The 14,551-nt window shown below is 43.6% G+C and overlaps 1 protein-coding gene across 1 annotated transcript in view; it reads left to right on the top strand.

Moving 5' to 3' along the window:
• PKHD1 (PKHD1 ciliary IPT domain containing fibrocystin/polyductin) overlaps positions 1-2,143 on the top strand; it is a 253,117-nt gene extending 250,974 nt beyond the window's left edge. The window contains exon 63 of the mRNA XM_082216559.1: positions 1,361-2,143. Coding sequence (XP_082072685.1) covers positions 1,361-1,701 — 341 coding nt within the window. The 3' untranslated portion in view covers positions 1,702-2,143. The remainder of the gene's footprint in view (positions 1-1,360) is intronic.
• The last annotated feature ends 12,408 nt before the right edge of the window (positions 2,144-14,551 follow it).

Raw genomic sequence — 14,551 nt, forward strand, 5'->3', positions numbered from 1 at the left:
AGTCCCATGGAACCAATTGGGGTGGAATGGTCTAAAGGGGAGGAGGAGGAGGAGGGCTCTGAGTTGGGAGGGTGGGGTCAGCCAGGAGAGTGAACTGGATTTAAACTGGCTCCATCCCTCGTGGCCATTGTGGCGGGGCATCTGTTGTGCTTGGGGCTGAAGGGGTTTTGGCTGCCCCAAAGTGCAGACCTCAGCTCTTCCCCCACTAGAATGCAAATAAGGGACTGCTATGATTCTATGGTCCTAAACTTGTTGCTTATGTAAGAAGCAGAAAGAGGTTAGTTTTGAGTTTCATCTTATTTTAATTAATATTTATCACAGAAAAGCAGAAGGAGCAAGAGAGGAAATGCTACAGTTTATATGTTTTGATATTTGCCATACTCTTTCAAAATACAGTGTTCAGCTGTATGCCTTAGGATACATATCTGCTATAAATTCATTTTTTATCTAATTTGTCTGAGATCTAAGCTTCCTGTGGAGGTCTGAGATCAAAGGATCTGATTCTTTCTGATGTTGGCTCTGACACGTAATGTGTGCTGACTTAGTTCTGTCTATAAAATCGCAGTGGGAGGCTGCCAGTCTCCCTTGGCACCTTTACATAGTGAACTTTCATTTCGACTGGTGAGGATGACAGGTACCACATTGATTGGAGCCACCGTGTAAATAATTAATAGGGAGAATTTTCTCTGCAAAAGGAAATCCAGTCCTTCAGATTCTTCTTAAAAGGAATTGTTGCAAGATCATTAAAAATCCCCAATATGTTCGAATTTAAACAAGAATAACAACATCTTAAGCAAATATAATATGCATGACATGGAATGTCTAATCTTTGCATTCCCCTCTATTTAAAGTGATGTTGGTTTTGAAAACTGAGCAACCATCAAAGTTAGTTAGTTCTATTTTGTTAATGCCAGCTAATTTTATTTCCCATGAACAAACCCTAGATTTTTTTATGTTTGGTATTTTAAATTTGGTTGTGGATGAATGGTATATATAAGACAGCATAAACCAGCTTAGAACTTAATAGAACATAAATCAAATGACAGATTAGATGTGCTTTGATTTACCAATCCAGCTGTACAAAGACATAGTTTTAAATGATCCCATTGCATGTGGGAAGACAAATTTCCCCTCTTTATGGATCCTGGGATATAAATGTAAGGTTTTACATTAGGAACTATGAAAAAGGCAAGGCCGGCCTGAGGCATGATACCAGTCCCTACCAGTCCCTTTTTGGTCTTGGCATGCTCTGCAGAGCATTTCCTCTCATTCATCCTTAGAATAATTGTTGACCAGCCATTGAAAACACCAAGAATTGGACCACAGTCTATCAAATGAATGCTTATATTTTCTCTAACAGACCTGAAGCTGCGTGAAGAACATGAAGACACAGCGGAACCATTAAGGAAAGGCCATCAACAAGCATTTAACAGCACAGCCGTGGGAGCAGTGAACAGGACCAAGCAAGACCGTCGCTCCCACACTGGAACATCCACATGGGGGTCTCTGGAACTTCAGCAGCTGAGCATCAAGGAGCTTAATGACTGGAAGGATACCAAGCAACATTTCTCAGACTATGCTCAGCAGAAGGAAACGAAGAAAGGGCAATTCACAGATAAAAGATATAAAAGACCCTCAGAGAAGCCTGCCTTGAGGTCAGGAGGGGATGTGAGGGAGAAACAGCAAGTTGCAGTACCATAACAATAAACTAGTTCCTGGGATAGGATTCATGATAAATAATATGGAAGTTAACAAATAAATGTGCTTTAAAAACTCGAATAGTTTCACTCATTGACAATCCAAGAACCACCAAGCTTTTTAAGTCCATGGGCATATTTGGATTTTTGAGTGAGTGCCATGGGTGTTACTCCCTCTGCTCAGTCAATCGCTAGCTTACCCCCCCCTCCCCAGCCTGAGATGAAGAAAGAACGAAAGCACATGTGGCCTATTTTATATGCGTAAAAGTCAGATCTTGTAGAATTAAACTGAGTCTTGAAAAGCACCTAGCACTTAAAGAAGAACTGGGAAATGGTGTAAGTCTCAACATCCTCCCTCAGCAAGGGAGAATAAGCTATGCACCCACACTGTATCCTTATTGGGGCAGTGGGTGGAGGGAGCCCCCCCGGCTTTGTTAGTACAGTGGTACCTCGCAAGACGAATGCCTCGCAAGACGAAAAACTCGCAAGACGAAAGAGCTTTTCGTTTTTTGAGTTGCTTCGCAAGACGAATTTCCCTATGGGCTTGCTTCACAAGACGAAAACGTCTTGCAAGTTTGTTTCCTTTTGCTTAAAACCGTTTGCTTCGCAAGACGAAAAATTCGCAAGACGAAAAACCTCGCAGAACGAATTAATTTCATCTTGCGAGGCACCACTGTACAGTCATACCTCAGGTTACAGACGCTTCGGGTTGTGTGATTTTGGGTTGCGCACCGCGCCAAACCCAGATGTACCGGAATGGGTTACTGCTGGGTTTGGGCACTTGAGCATGTGCAGAAGCACTAAATTGTGCTTTGTCCATGCACAGAAGCATCGAATCACAACCCGCACGCGCGGCGCTGCAGGTTGTGAACGTGCTTCCTGCATGGATCATATTCGCAACCCAAGCATCCACTATACAAGGGGAGGAGGTCTCAAGGGCAAATGCCTTTGAAATACCTTCTGTGACCCCCGGTGGAGGCAGAAGGTGGAGCAAATGGTCAGCTCTAAAAGAATTCACATAATTTGCTTATGGTTGCCAAAATTTGAATATTTAAGCATTCAGATTAGCTGGAATGTAATTCAATAAGAATCTTCCATGGTAAAGAAGGTGAACAAAGGGAAAAAAAAATTGTTTTATATAACAAGGAGAAGAGAATAAAAGCTGGTTTGGTTGTTACATTTGCTGTAGGGATCAGCTTTCTCAAGGCAAAGGCCATTCCTTCAAACTTGCTCCACAGACATACCATCTACCAGAACTCACTGCATTAGTTGGGGCAATGTAATGAGATCCTCACCTCCACCAGTAACTGCCATGGAGCAAAAGTAGAGAAACTCATTATGTGAGGGTAGTAGTAATGGCTCATGTAATGGTTTCTAATCAATGATGCCCAGCAGTGGGAATTCTTACTACCATGTGTGCCTTGGAAGGTGAAGTCAAACCATTGGGAGAGTTGCAGCGCCTGCTGTGGCTGTAGAGACTGCTACAGGAGAGACATGTTTTGTTGCTTCCGGTTTTGCTGGTGCAGACACACCGGCGCGTTTCTTCTTACTGTGCTCCTCCCAGCAGTCATTATTACCACAACACATGTAACATCTAGATAAGCGCTAAGAGGGTGGGTGTAAAGGGTCCAGAATTCAGTACATGCACACATATCTTGGATATTGTTAGCTGTTTAAAATCTTTGCAGAAGGGTGTAGGCAGCACTCACAGTTTGATGGAGTGCAGCCACACTTCTGGTTTGTGGGCAAGGATTTCTTTGCAGACCATTATGCTCAGCTTGCTGGTGTCAGAGAGTAGGGCAAGGGTGGGCACTTGGAGTTGATTGAGAAGCACAGCCCCACTCCTGCTTCAAACACACGAGTGCCCTACACATGGGTGATGCATGAATACAGCTAATGTGTTATCAAGGAATAAGATCCTGAATTTGTCATACAAGCAATGGGTTTAATATACTATTACTAATGGCAGAACACAACTATGGTCAATTACATGGTCGAAGACTTCAGTTGTTTCTATTCCTAGTTAAACTAATTCCAGCCTTAGTATCTGACGGTCTTGAAGTTATTTATCTGATTGCATCTGTTGAAAAACAGATTTTAAGGGGCAGGCTGCCTGGGGCGATCCTAATTGTTCCTCTCTCTTTGAATACATGCAGCGGGGACAGGGGGAAGCTGGCTTTGGAGGGTGAATGCAAGGGAATAAAATTTTGAACTGACTTCAAAGTAAAGAATGCAAAACCAAAGAAAGGACAAAGGAAATAAAGATGCGAAAGGAGTTTAGTTGGTCCCGCAGTTTGATTAAAAATAAAAAGCACAGGAAGACAGTGCTGGCAAAGCTAAGGTCAAGTGTATTTCCATTTATTTAAAATATAGTAAATGGGTGTTGCTTTAGTTTTTTGACTTTTACTTTGTTACTTTTACTTTAAATTGTAATTGTATTTTTATAAATGGAAATTCATATTGTTCTACAAATAAAGCACAGTTATAAATAGCCAAACGTGGCACTTATTTCTGTGAAGATGCTTTTGAAGAACCATAAGAAACAACAGTCACTCCCCCTGCCTCTCCCCCAGCTGCTGGCCATGCCACCCTCGCCAGACACTCAGCATGCATGCCAAGGGGTCCTTTTGTGTGCCAATGCAGGTGCATAGAGCTCCCCTGTCTGGTCCAACATCTTCCCTTGTACAAAGGAGCTCTACGTGCATAAATTAGTGCATATCTAAATCCCCTTCTCTCTCACACTGAGCATTCAGGTGGGGAGGGGCTTGGTAGCCAGGCGTGTTGGCGGGGCACTTGCTTAAACAGACCCATGAGACCCTCATAGTGTGTGAACAGGTTTAAGAAGGACCTTATATCTAGATCAGGCTTCCTCAGCCTCGGCCCTCCAGATGTTTTTGGCCTACAACTCCCATGATCCCTAGCTAGCAGGACCAGTGGTCAGGGATGATGGCAATTGTAGTCCCAAAATATCTGGAGGGCCAAGGTTGAGGAAGCCTGATCTAGGGGCTATTTCTCCATGCATGAATTCACCTCTGCTGTTTGAATTTGGCTAAGGGTGTTCTCATCGAGAAGGGGCTCTTGCAGTGCAAGCCTATGTATGTTCAGTCAGAAGAATGCTTTCTCCCTTGTAAGTGTATTTAGGAGCACAGCCTCAGCTGATCTTAACAGCTGTGGTGACCAGAGCCGTCTTTCCCATAGGGCTTAGTGGTGCGTCATGCCAGGGCACCGGCCTCTCAGGGGTGCCCTGGCAAAAAGGGGGAGCTGTGCGGCTTTGCCTGCGACCTCCCCTTTCCCTGCATGCCCACCAGCTGCGCCTCACCAACCACAAGGCTGGCAGGCATGCAGCTTCCCTCCCAAGCCTCAGGAGGAGAGCGATCCTCGCAGAGGCTTGGGAGTGAAGTTGCACACCCGCCAACCATATGGTTGGCAGGGCACAGCTTCCATCCTAAGCCTCTGCAGGGATCGCTCTCCTCCCGAGGAGGCCTGGGAGGGAAGCTGTGCTCTCCTCCCACAAGGCTTGGGAGGGGTGCGACTTCACTCCCAAGCCTCTGCGAGGATCGCTCTCCCGCAACGGCATGGGGGAGAGTTGCTCCCTCCCCAATGGCTGGCAGTGTGCAGCTACGGCCACCCCAACACTATCCATGGGCAGATATTTGCACCCCGGCACCGCATCGGCTAAAGACGGCTCTGGTGGTGACCACAGGAGAGAAGGCAGTCCTTGAGTTATCTAGGCAAAGGACTGAATGAAAAACATCCAGCCTTGGTGACTCAGCTCCTGAGTGTGGCTGCACCATTGTCAACTGCTGAAGAAGCACGCGTCCAACGTATACCATATCTTACTGTGAACATAATGAAGAAAGAAAAAACTTGCTAGAAAAAGCCTCTGCTCTCATGCTGTGTCTAGGAGCTGACAAAACTTATTTGCTAAATACCCTTCATTTGGTGAGTGACAGGAGACTGGTGTCAAGTGAGAAAATGAAATGTAAATTTTATTAAACACCTCTCTCATCTCTGGGTACCAATCCAGATTCCAGCATAACACAGCAAATCAAATCCTCTCTTTGCCTTGCCGAAGGGCAAATGAAGAATCATTTCTCCTTAATACCATTCTTTCCTACTAAAATATTTTCCTGTTTAGTAACTGCAAAAATTAAAACATGAACCCTATGTTAATCTCTCTCCGTGTGTGTTATGTGTTTGGTGTTATTTTTTAAAGTGCTTCATTTATTGTGGGTTGTGCTTTAATTCTGTCTTCACATCCATCCAGCACTGGTAATTGGCTCCAGCAAAATAATGGCATCTCTAAAAATACAACTTTAGTAACTCATCCAGAGATTTTATTCAAATGTCCATCATGAAACTCAGCAGCAGGACCTGAGGTTTTTCATGATAATGACTTACCTGCTGCATTCAACACAACAATTGAGTGACATGGGTTCTTGCATGGGCAAAAAAACTCAAAACCGCCCTTCGCATGGGGGCATTTATGTCACATTAAAGAGCTCAAAAAGTTGGTGGAGGGCATAGGGACGGTAGTAACAGACTGGTGCCTGGTTAGTACCTGTTGTTGCCTGGGCTTCTGCACCATCACAATCCTATCTGGAAGAGTAAGGATACGATGGGCAAGACCATACAGCCCATTTGCCACATATTAGCCACCCCTTCTTTAAAGCCCTACCTGACGTATGATCTGGGTACCTTCAAGCCTGTTTTCCTCCTTGCGAAGCTCCCTCCAGACTCGAGCTATCATCTGGGGCCCAGCTCCACATCCTTGGATACTGGGCAGCATGCTGGGCAAAGCATACCTGGGGCCTTTTCTGTCACCATACCCACTTTGTGGAAGAATGCCTTGACCATCCCAAGAAAGCTGGATCTCTCATTTAAAACGGCTTTAGCTGGGTGGCAGCGGCTCAGCTGTTTAAAAATGGATTCAGTTGACTATTCCTTCTTTTTGATATTTTGCTGTTTTGATTCTGCTGATGGGTTTGTAATTGCTGTATTGCGGCCTTGGTTTTTATTTTAATATTTTGATTTTTGATTTGCTTGAACTGTGGATTGTTTTAGGTTTTATTATTATTATTACTGTAAGCCACCTTGAATTTCTTCTGAAAAATAGGCAGGATATACCGTATTTACGTGAATCTAATGCACCATTGAATCCAATGCGCACCTCAATTTTCAAAACCTTGAAACCAAAAAAGTATTTGCTGGTGAATGTAAATGCACCATCATATCTAATGTGCACCTTAATTTTCACGACATAATTTGGCCAAAAAAATGTGCGCATTACATTCAAGTAAATATGGTACCTTTTAGAATTATTATTTATATATAAGGCCGTTTTTAAAGAATAGCTATATCTCATTTTAGATTTGTTGTTGTTGTTATTTCAGATTTTAAGTTGCATCCTTGCTGTTGTGAACACCAAAATAGTTTTTATTACCTTTCTTTATTTTAAGAAAGACAGGCATATGTTTGCTTTTTCACAATGTTATTTGAAAGCTTTTGGAAACAATAAATTTGGATGTTTTTTACTCCTGAAAAATGGGGAATTCTAAAATACTTTGTGGGCAGTAAATTAAGCTTGCATCTAGTGAGATGTGGGTGCTTCCAGTCCTGTAAACACTCTCCTAATTATTGTTGTGTCAGTCTGTCGTAAAATCATTTAACACTGACTATATCCTGAGCTGGCATAACTGGAGTCTGGTTTCTGCTAGTTTTTCAGCTTCTCCAAACCTTTATTGGTATATAAAAAAGGTATACATTCTGCCTAAGTAGTGTCAAATCACGTGACTTAGAGATTCCTTTAATATTACAATTCCCTCTCCCACCTTTCTGACTCAAATACTCCCATGCCTCCAGCTAGGAGGCAGTTGGGATTCAGAGCTGTAGATACATCCACACAAGAGATCAGTCATTTCACACTGCCAGTGGGCCTCTTTGCTATTCCAATAGAGAACCAATTGCACACTGTGACTAATAACGTTGGCTGTGTGAAAGAACTATTTTTATAAAGATTGAGAAAGGCCTCCTTGGGTTTTGGGGCAGGACAGTTATGATTTTGAGAAAGAGCAAAGCGTAGCATAACTGCAAGCTCAATGGTCTAGAGACAAGTTCAGCAGGCTCCCTATGTTGCAGTTACTGTATTGATATTTGTGAATTCTGATCGAAGGCGATCTCATCTGTACCTCCTGGACTAATGTGTGGATCAGAATATAACCATCCACTGGCAGAGTGTGCTTTCATGGCAACCCAGGGCATGGAGGGCGGACAGAGCTCGGTGTGTGGCAGCCCAGCCCTCACTGCCAACTCTGGTGGAGTGACACCAGTCCTAAGCCGCTATCTGATCAGATCCTACCAGGACTTTCTTAAGCATATGTGGCACCGGGGTGCAAAGCTCCACCTGGCGCCCCCACCCCAGGTTGCCTAGTCCCAGGTGTGCAGGACGGCAGAGCTGGCCAGCCACCTCAGCGTCTCGCTGGCTTGGTAGTCCCCAAACTTGCGGCGCAGAGCCACCTGCAGCAGAAAAGCCCGCTGCAGTGCTCCAACCAATGGATGGGCTCTTCCCTGGACTCAACTCTAGGGCCCCGGACTCTTGACCTGGCACCCCTGAGAGCCTGGTGCCCAGGTGTCCCGCAACCCTAGCGCCTATGGGTAAGACGGCCCTGGATCCCAGTCTTGCTAAGCAGCTCAGAGCTGGTGTTGCTCTGGTGGTGAGAAAAATGGCTTTGGCAACCCCACCCGCCATTGAACCCAATGGGTTTTGACTATATGAGACTTTGGCACAATCCCTGGAACATAGCCCCGCATAGGTTGCCGGCTTACTGTGCAGATAGATAGATGACAGATAGGTAGATGATAGATAGATAGATGATAGATAGATAGGTGATAGATAGATAGATAGATAGGTGATAGATAGATAGATAGATAGATAGATGATAGATAGATAGATGATAGATAGATGATAGATAAAGATAGATAGATGATAGATAGATAGATAATTGTGTCACAGCCCCCAATTGCATCCAGACCATGGTGTGAGGGGACAGAGGCTTTAACACGCCCCCCATGATGATCTTGAGCAGAAGCACACACACACCTGCACTGAGTGTTCCACTTCTCTGTAGAAAGGACACAACACCATGTCTTCTCCATCTGCTATCCTCCTCACCTTGGGGAGACAAGGAGCAGGGAGCAGGTGAAGGAGGATTAGGAAAGTCTTCCCCCAGGAATGATGATCATGGGGTGAACTGCAAGCCCCATAGTTCTGGGAGGAATCAGAATCCAAGCCAGAGCCTGCTCCTAGTGAGCTTTGCCTACCTCAGTTCTGCTAATTATATTTCAAGTATAGGTTTCTGCATTCTTGAGTGTTATTATTATTTATTAAATTTGTAGACCTCCTTTCATCTGAAGATCCCAGGGAGAGCATTCCACAAGCATGGAGCCACCACAGAAAAGGCCTGTTCTTGTGTTGCCACACTCCAGATCTTTCGTGTAAGAGGTACATGAAAGATGATGATCACAGGGTCTGGGTTGATTCATATGGGTAGAGGCGGTCCTTGAGATATTGTGGTCTTGAGCCATTATAAGGCTTTGTAGGTCAAAACCGGCACTTTGAATTGGGCCCAGAACCTTAATTGGCAGCCCGTGCAGTTGGGTCAGAATTGGTGTAATATGCTCAAATCGTCTTGCCTCAGCGAGCAACCTGGCCGCTGAATTTTGCAACTACTCATACTTTGAATGCACGCCTGCTTCCTAATTGAGATACCTCCAGTGAATTACCACTTAAAGATCTGGACACATGCATGCTATATATGGCATCCCTACTGAGGTCCCAGTCTACTTATGCCTGTTTGATTCTCAAAAAAGCACAGATGCCCCTTGCAGCACTTTCACGCTTCTCCCTCTGATCTCCAGGCTGAGACGTCTAAATCTCCTGTTTCATTTGCATGGTTATCCAGTGAAATTGCTTGTAGTGTTTCTCTTTCTTGTTTGCAAAACAGGCGGTGGGATGGGAGTTTTGAGAAACAAGGGATTTATCCTATCAACTGGGAAATTATTCAAATCCAAGGATTTAGGGTGGTTTCTCCCTAGCCCTACAGTAGACTTGCTCGAAGGCTATAACTCTGACCATAATTGGCATTTCATCCAATTTTGTTTGCATCCAAATGCTGCTCTGAATTTCTTTGCAATGAACTCAAATGAAACAAAAGCAAACTATTTGCAAAATCTTTTCTGTGCTTCCTGTTGCTATAGGTCATATTCTGCAAGCCATTCCCCTGACTTGGTTCACTTCCAGTATAAGAGCTGGGGGAAATGGCTTAAAATGTGCAGAGTAAGGTAAGGAAAGGAAGTGGCCAGTTTCACTCCTCTCCCTTGCGTGCTCATTTTTATATTAAAAAAATAGAGGGCAGGAGGGGGGCAAATCCAAACAGGCAAGCATCGGTTTGACATGTCCAATTTGGCCCTCTGTTTAGCTGCCACGAAACTGTACAGGAATAAAGTGCAGATAAAATTATGTCTATGCATGTGTGAGCTGCACGATTCAGCTCCAAGTGAGAGGTGGCTGGATTCTACTGGATCCAAAGAGAAAAATACAACAGAGTTGACTTCTACATTTACTTTTCTACAAATGGTAACTACTCCTACCACAAGGAATAACTTGCAACTTAATTCTAAATCGCTTTCCCAGCTGGTAAGTCTGCTAGCACCACCTGAACTTGGGAGTGCCCCCCCACCCCATTTCCAGGCATTCAGTCAAGATGCCCCATCTCTGGGTGGCCTGTTGCCACTTCAAGAAGAAGGAAGCGAAAACAGCACCATCCTGTTTTGCCACACCCCCTTTGTTGGCAATAGAGATACCTGCATGCATATCACACTCAGGCCCATATTTCTGCAAACAAATTCCTTTCAGCCTAAGAGCTTTGGAGGAGACGAAATCATGAGGAGGCTAGGAGCTCCTAAATGTTTTGGATGATTTGCAGCATCCTGCATTCAGGCATCCAGGCAGAACGTGATGGCCTTTGTTTAAGCAAATGGAAGTGTTGTCCACTGAGCATACTTGCAAATCAGGTACTGATGTTCCAAGTAAAACAGCCCTTTGTTTGGAGGGTGCTGGGAATGAGGCTGGCTTTGTCTTTTGTTCTTGCGCAGTTGCCAGCGCTGTCACCTTTTCTCAAAATAAATACCGATCAGGCGTGGCTCAAGGGAGGGTATTCTTTCAAAAACCAGACTGAGGGATGCTCTCTCTCCCCTCCCTTGGCTACAATTCAGCACCAAGTGTGAGCAGAGCACATTAAAATTCCGCCAGCATTTACTGCACGCCGTAATAGACGCAAGCATCGACTACGCCCAATATTAGTGATGGTACCAGGAAACCATCCTTGCTTTTGGCTGCCTGAAGGCAGCTGTGATCCCCAGCTTGTCCTATCTGTCAGTCTATTTGATCTCCAAATGAATTGCTTTTGATAACAGCTATATAAATGCAGAACTGTTCCGCTGGGCCTTCTTAAATGAGACTCTCTCTTTCATCTCCCAGTCATTTCAAAAAGCAGATAGACTTGTTAGAGGTTTTTAATGCAATGATTTATGTTTTATCTTGCTGGTTCGAGGCAGCATTTATTTAGCACTAAATTCTTCCCAAGCCTATATATGGGGAGAAATGCTTGAGCACAATATTTGGAATTCAAAATATTAGATATTATATATATATGCATAGCCCATCCATACAGACACCTAATACATATAACATTTTGAAACCCACATATAAATGGAGGCATGCACACACCAACCCACAATTACGCGAAGAGTGAACGATATGTGTACGGATGTGAAAATTACCGCAGTGGAATGTTTATTTGTTTTTCTTTGGAAAATTGATAGACTGCTAAACTTTAGCACATATATTGGCGTACAACAATAAAATGCAATAAATAAGGCCGTGTGTGACTATTGTTACATGTGGTCTCTGAATTGTGAGAGGTTTCAGGGGTCCTTGCACATCCCCTGGGTTTGGTTTCTTTGGGGACACACTTTGACTGCATCACTCCAGACAGGTTGCAAGGCTGGGGAGAGAGAAGAAACATAGGCTCCCTACAGCTTCCCTTATAGAATGTCTCCAGATACTCAGTTTGACAACATTTTGACCCAAGCTTACATCACAAACCTGGCGAGAGATATTTACTCAACAAAGAAAGTGATCATTTTTTCAGTTTCAATATTATAGTTTACAACTGTAAAATCCAAAATTTCAGTTATAAACTGATAGGATTAGAGAAGACTCCCCCAAAGATAGTCTAACCCAGGCACCCCCAAACTCAGTTCTCCAGATGTTTTGGGACTACAACTCCCACCATCCCTAGCTAACAGGACCAGTGGTCAGGGATGATGGGAATTGTAGTCCCAAAACATCTGGAGGGCCGAGTTTGGGGATGCCTGGTCTAACCCAATCACATTACAACATACATGTATTTCTGATCAAACACCATTTATATTTACCGTATTTTTCGCTCTATAAGACGCACCAGACCACAAGACGCACCTAGTTTTTGGAGGAGGAAAACAAGAAAAAATATATTCTAAATCTCAGAAGCCAGAACAGCAAGAGGGATCACTGTGCAGTGAAAGCAGCAATACCTCTCGCTGTTCTGGCTTCTGGGATAGCTGCGCAGCCTGCATTCGCTCCATAAGATGCACACACATTTCCCCTTACTTTTTAGGAGGGGAAAAGTGAGTCTTATAGAGCAAAAAATGCGGTATATTCAGAGGTGATCTCCTTGGAGGAAGCCAGCCTCCTTTTCATCCTTGGTTAACACCATTCATTCTCAATGTATAGGGCACTCTACATTAAATACCTTTGGAAAACAAGCAAGCAAATAAAAACATTTAAGAAACAAGAGTTGAAATGCCGAAAAGGTAATATAGTTTAGGATTTACAGTATGTCATAAATTCATATCTGAAAACCTTAGTTTTCCAAATGTAAAACACATTTCCCATGTATCCTTCATTGTTTTAGGCTTTGAAATTTGTTGTATTATGTTTTTTAACATTTGTTGATGCCCATCACCTCAAGCATCTTAATTCTTATGTGGAATATACATATTTTAAATGACTATGTACATAAAAGAAACCCCTTTTAAATATAGACTCTCGTAAACAGAGCTTCCATTTATTCAAATGCTCAATTACCTGAAGGTTCTGGTTCCTCCCAGGCAAGTTTTATAAATGAGGTTGTATTGCCTTTGAAAAGGAAGGAGAAGAAGGAAAAAGATTTCCTTTAGGTTTCATGAAAACAAATTCCTTGCAGACTTGAATTAGCATATTTGTGCTACTTAGCTGAAGAAAAAAATCAATTACACACAGTAAAACCCCAACTAAAATCTTTTGGAAAGTTTTTCATGGATTGTGCAAGACCAGAATTTCTGTGGTGAGGAGAGGACTTCTTGATATTTTGACCAAGGTGTAAGTCAAAATGTGCTTCAGCCTCAACCAAAGTAGTGCAACAGCAAAAACTTTATATGGTATTCCGTTTTTAATATTATAAGCATGAGTGTGGGGAAAAGTTCCTGTTTTAAGCAATGCCTTTTCAATAATTCCATTTTTAGTCATGGTTTCCCTCCTTGAACCTCAGCCTTCCTGCAATGTAATGACTACCCCACACATATCAGATCAGGAAAGCACATTAAATATATCGTGTTACCTCCAGCTCACCATTTCTGTCCCATCTTTAGGTCTCTGGAGATCTGTTGGTTATTTTTGTCAAAGTGTTAAAAGACAGCATAGAACTAACATACTTGCCCATTTGCCTTCTCCAAACACCTATGGAGAAATTGCACCCTTAATAGATAGAGACCATAACCTCAATTTCCACCCCTAAAATTGGATTAGCTCACAAGTCCCCATATTCCCCCTTCACTATATGACCAAAGTTTAAATTAAGTTTATATTCCCCTGGAAAAACATCTACACAAACATAAATGGACCCCTGACCATTAGGTCTAGTCGTGGCTGACTCTGGGGTTGCGGCGCTCATCTTGCTTTATGGGCCGAGAGAGCCGGCGTACAGCTTCCGGGTCATGTGGCCAGCATGACTAAGCCGCTTCTGGTGAACCAGAGCAGCGCACAGAAACGCCGTTTACCTTCCTGCCAGAGCGGTACCTATTTATCTACTTGCACTTTGATGTGCTTTCGAACTGCTAGGTTGGCAGGAGCAGGGACTGAGCAACGGGAGCTCACCCCGTTGCAGGGATTCAAACCGCCGACCTTCTGATCAGCAAGCCCCAGGCTCTGTGGTTTAACCCACAGCGCCACCCACGTCCCTCTACACACATATCTGTGCATTAACCAGGATTGTTTTAAACCATCTGTTTAACAGTTGATGACAGCACATTTAAATGGGCAAGAGTAGATGCTCTCCTATACATTTAAATGGTTCACGTATATAGATAGGAAACCGTGGTGAGAGGGTAGTATTATAAAGGAAAACAAGATTTATTGGCAGCAGTTCTCAGATCCTGAGGCTCTAGGTCTAATTTGATTCTTAGTCAAACCAACTAGAATATTTATCACCAGCAGGAGTGCTAACTTCCCTTGAGATCCTCAGGATATCAGATATAAGTGCATCATAATGACACAATGTTTCTTCATCAGTAATAATAATAATAATAATTTATTATTTGTACCCCCCCCCATCCAGGACGCAAGTGGTGCTGTGGGTTAAACCACAGAGCCTAGGACTTGCCGATCAGAAGGTTGGCGGTTCGAATCCCCGTGACGGGGTGAGCTCCCGTTGCTCAGTCCCTGCTCCTGCCAACTAGCAGTTCGAAAGCACATCAAAGTGCTTTACCTTACCGGC

Source organism: Podarcis vaucheri (genome assembly GCF_965113315.1).
Source record: "Podarcis vaucheri genome assembly, chromosome: 3".
NCBI lineage: Eukaryota > Metazoa > Chordata > Lepidosauria > Squamata > Lacertidae > Podarcis > Podarcis vaucheri.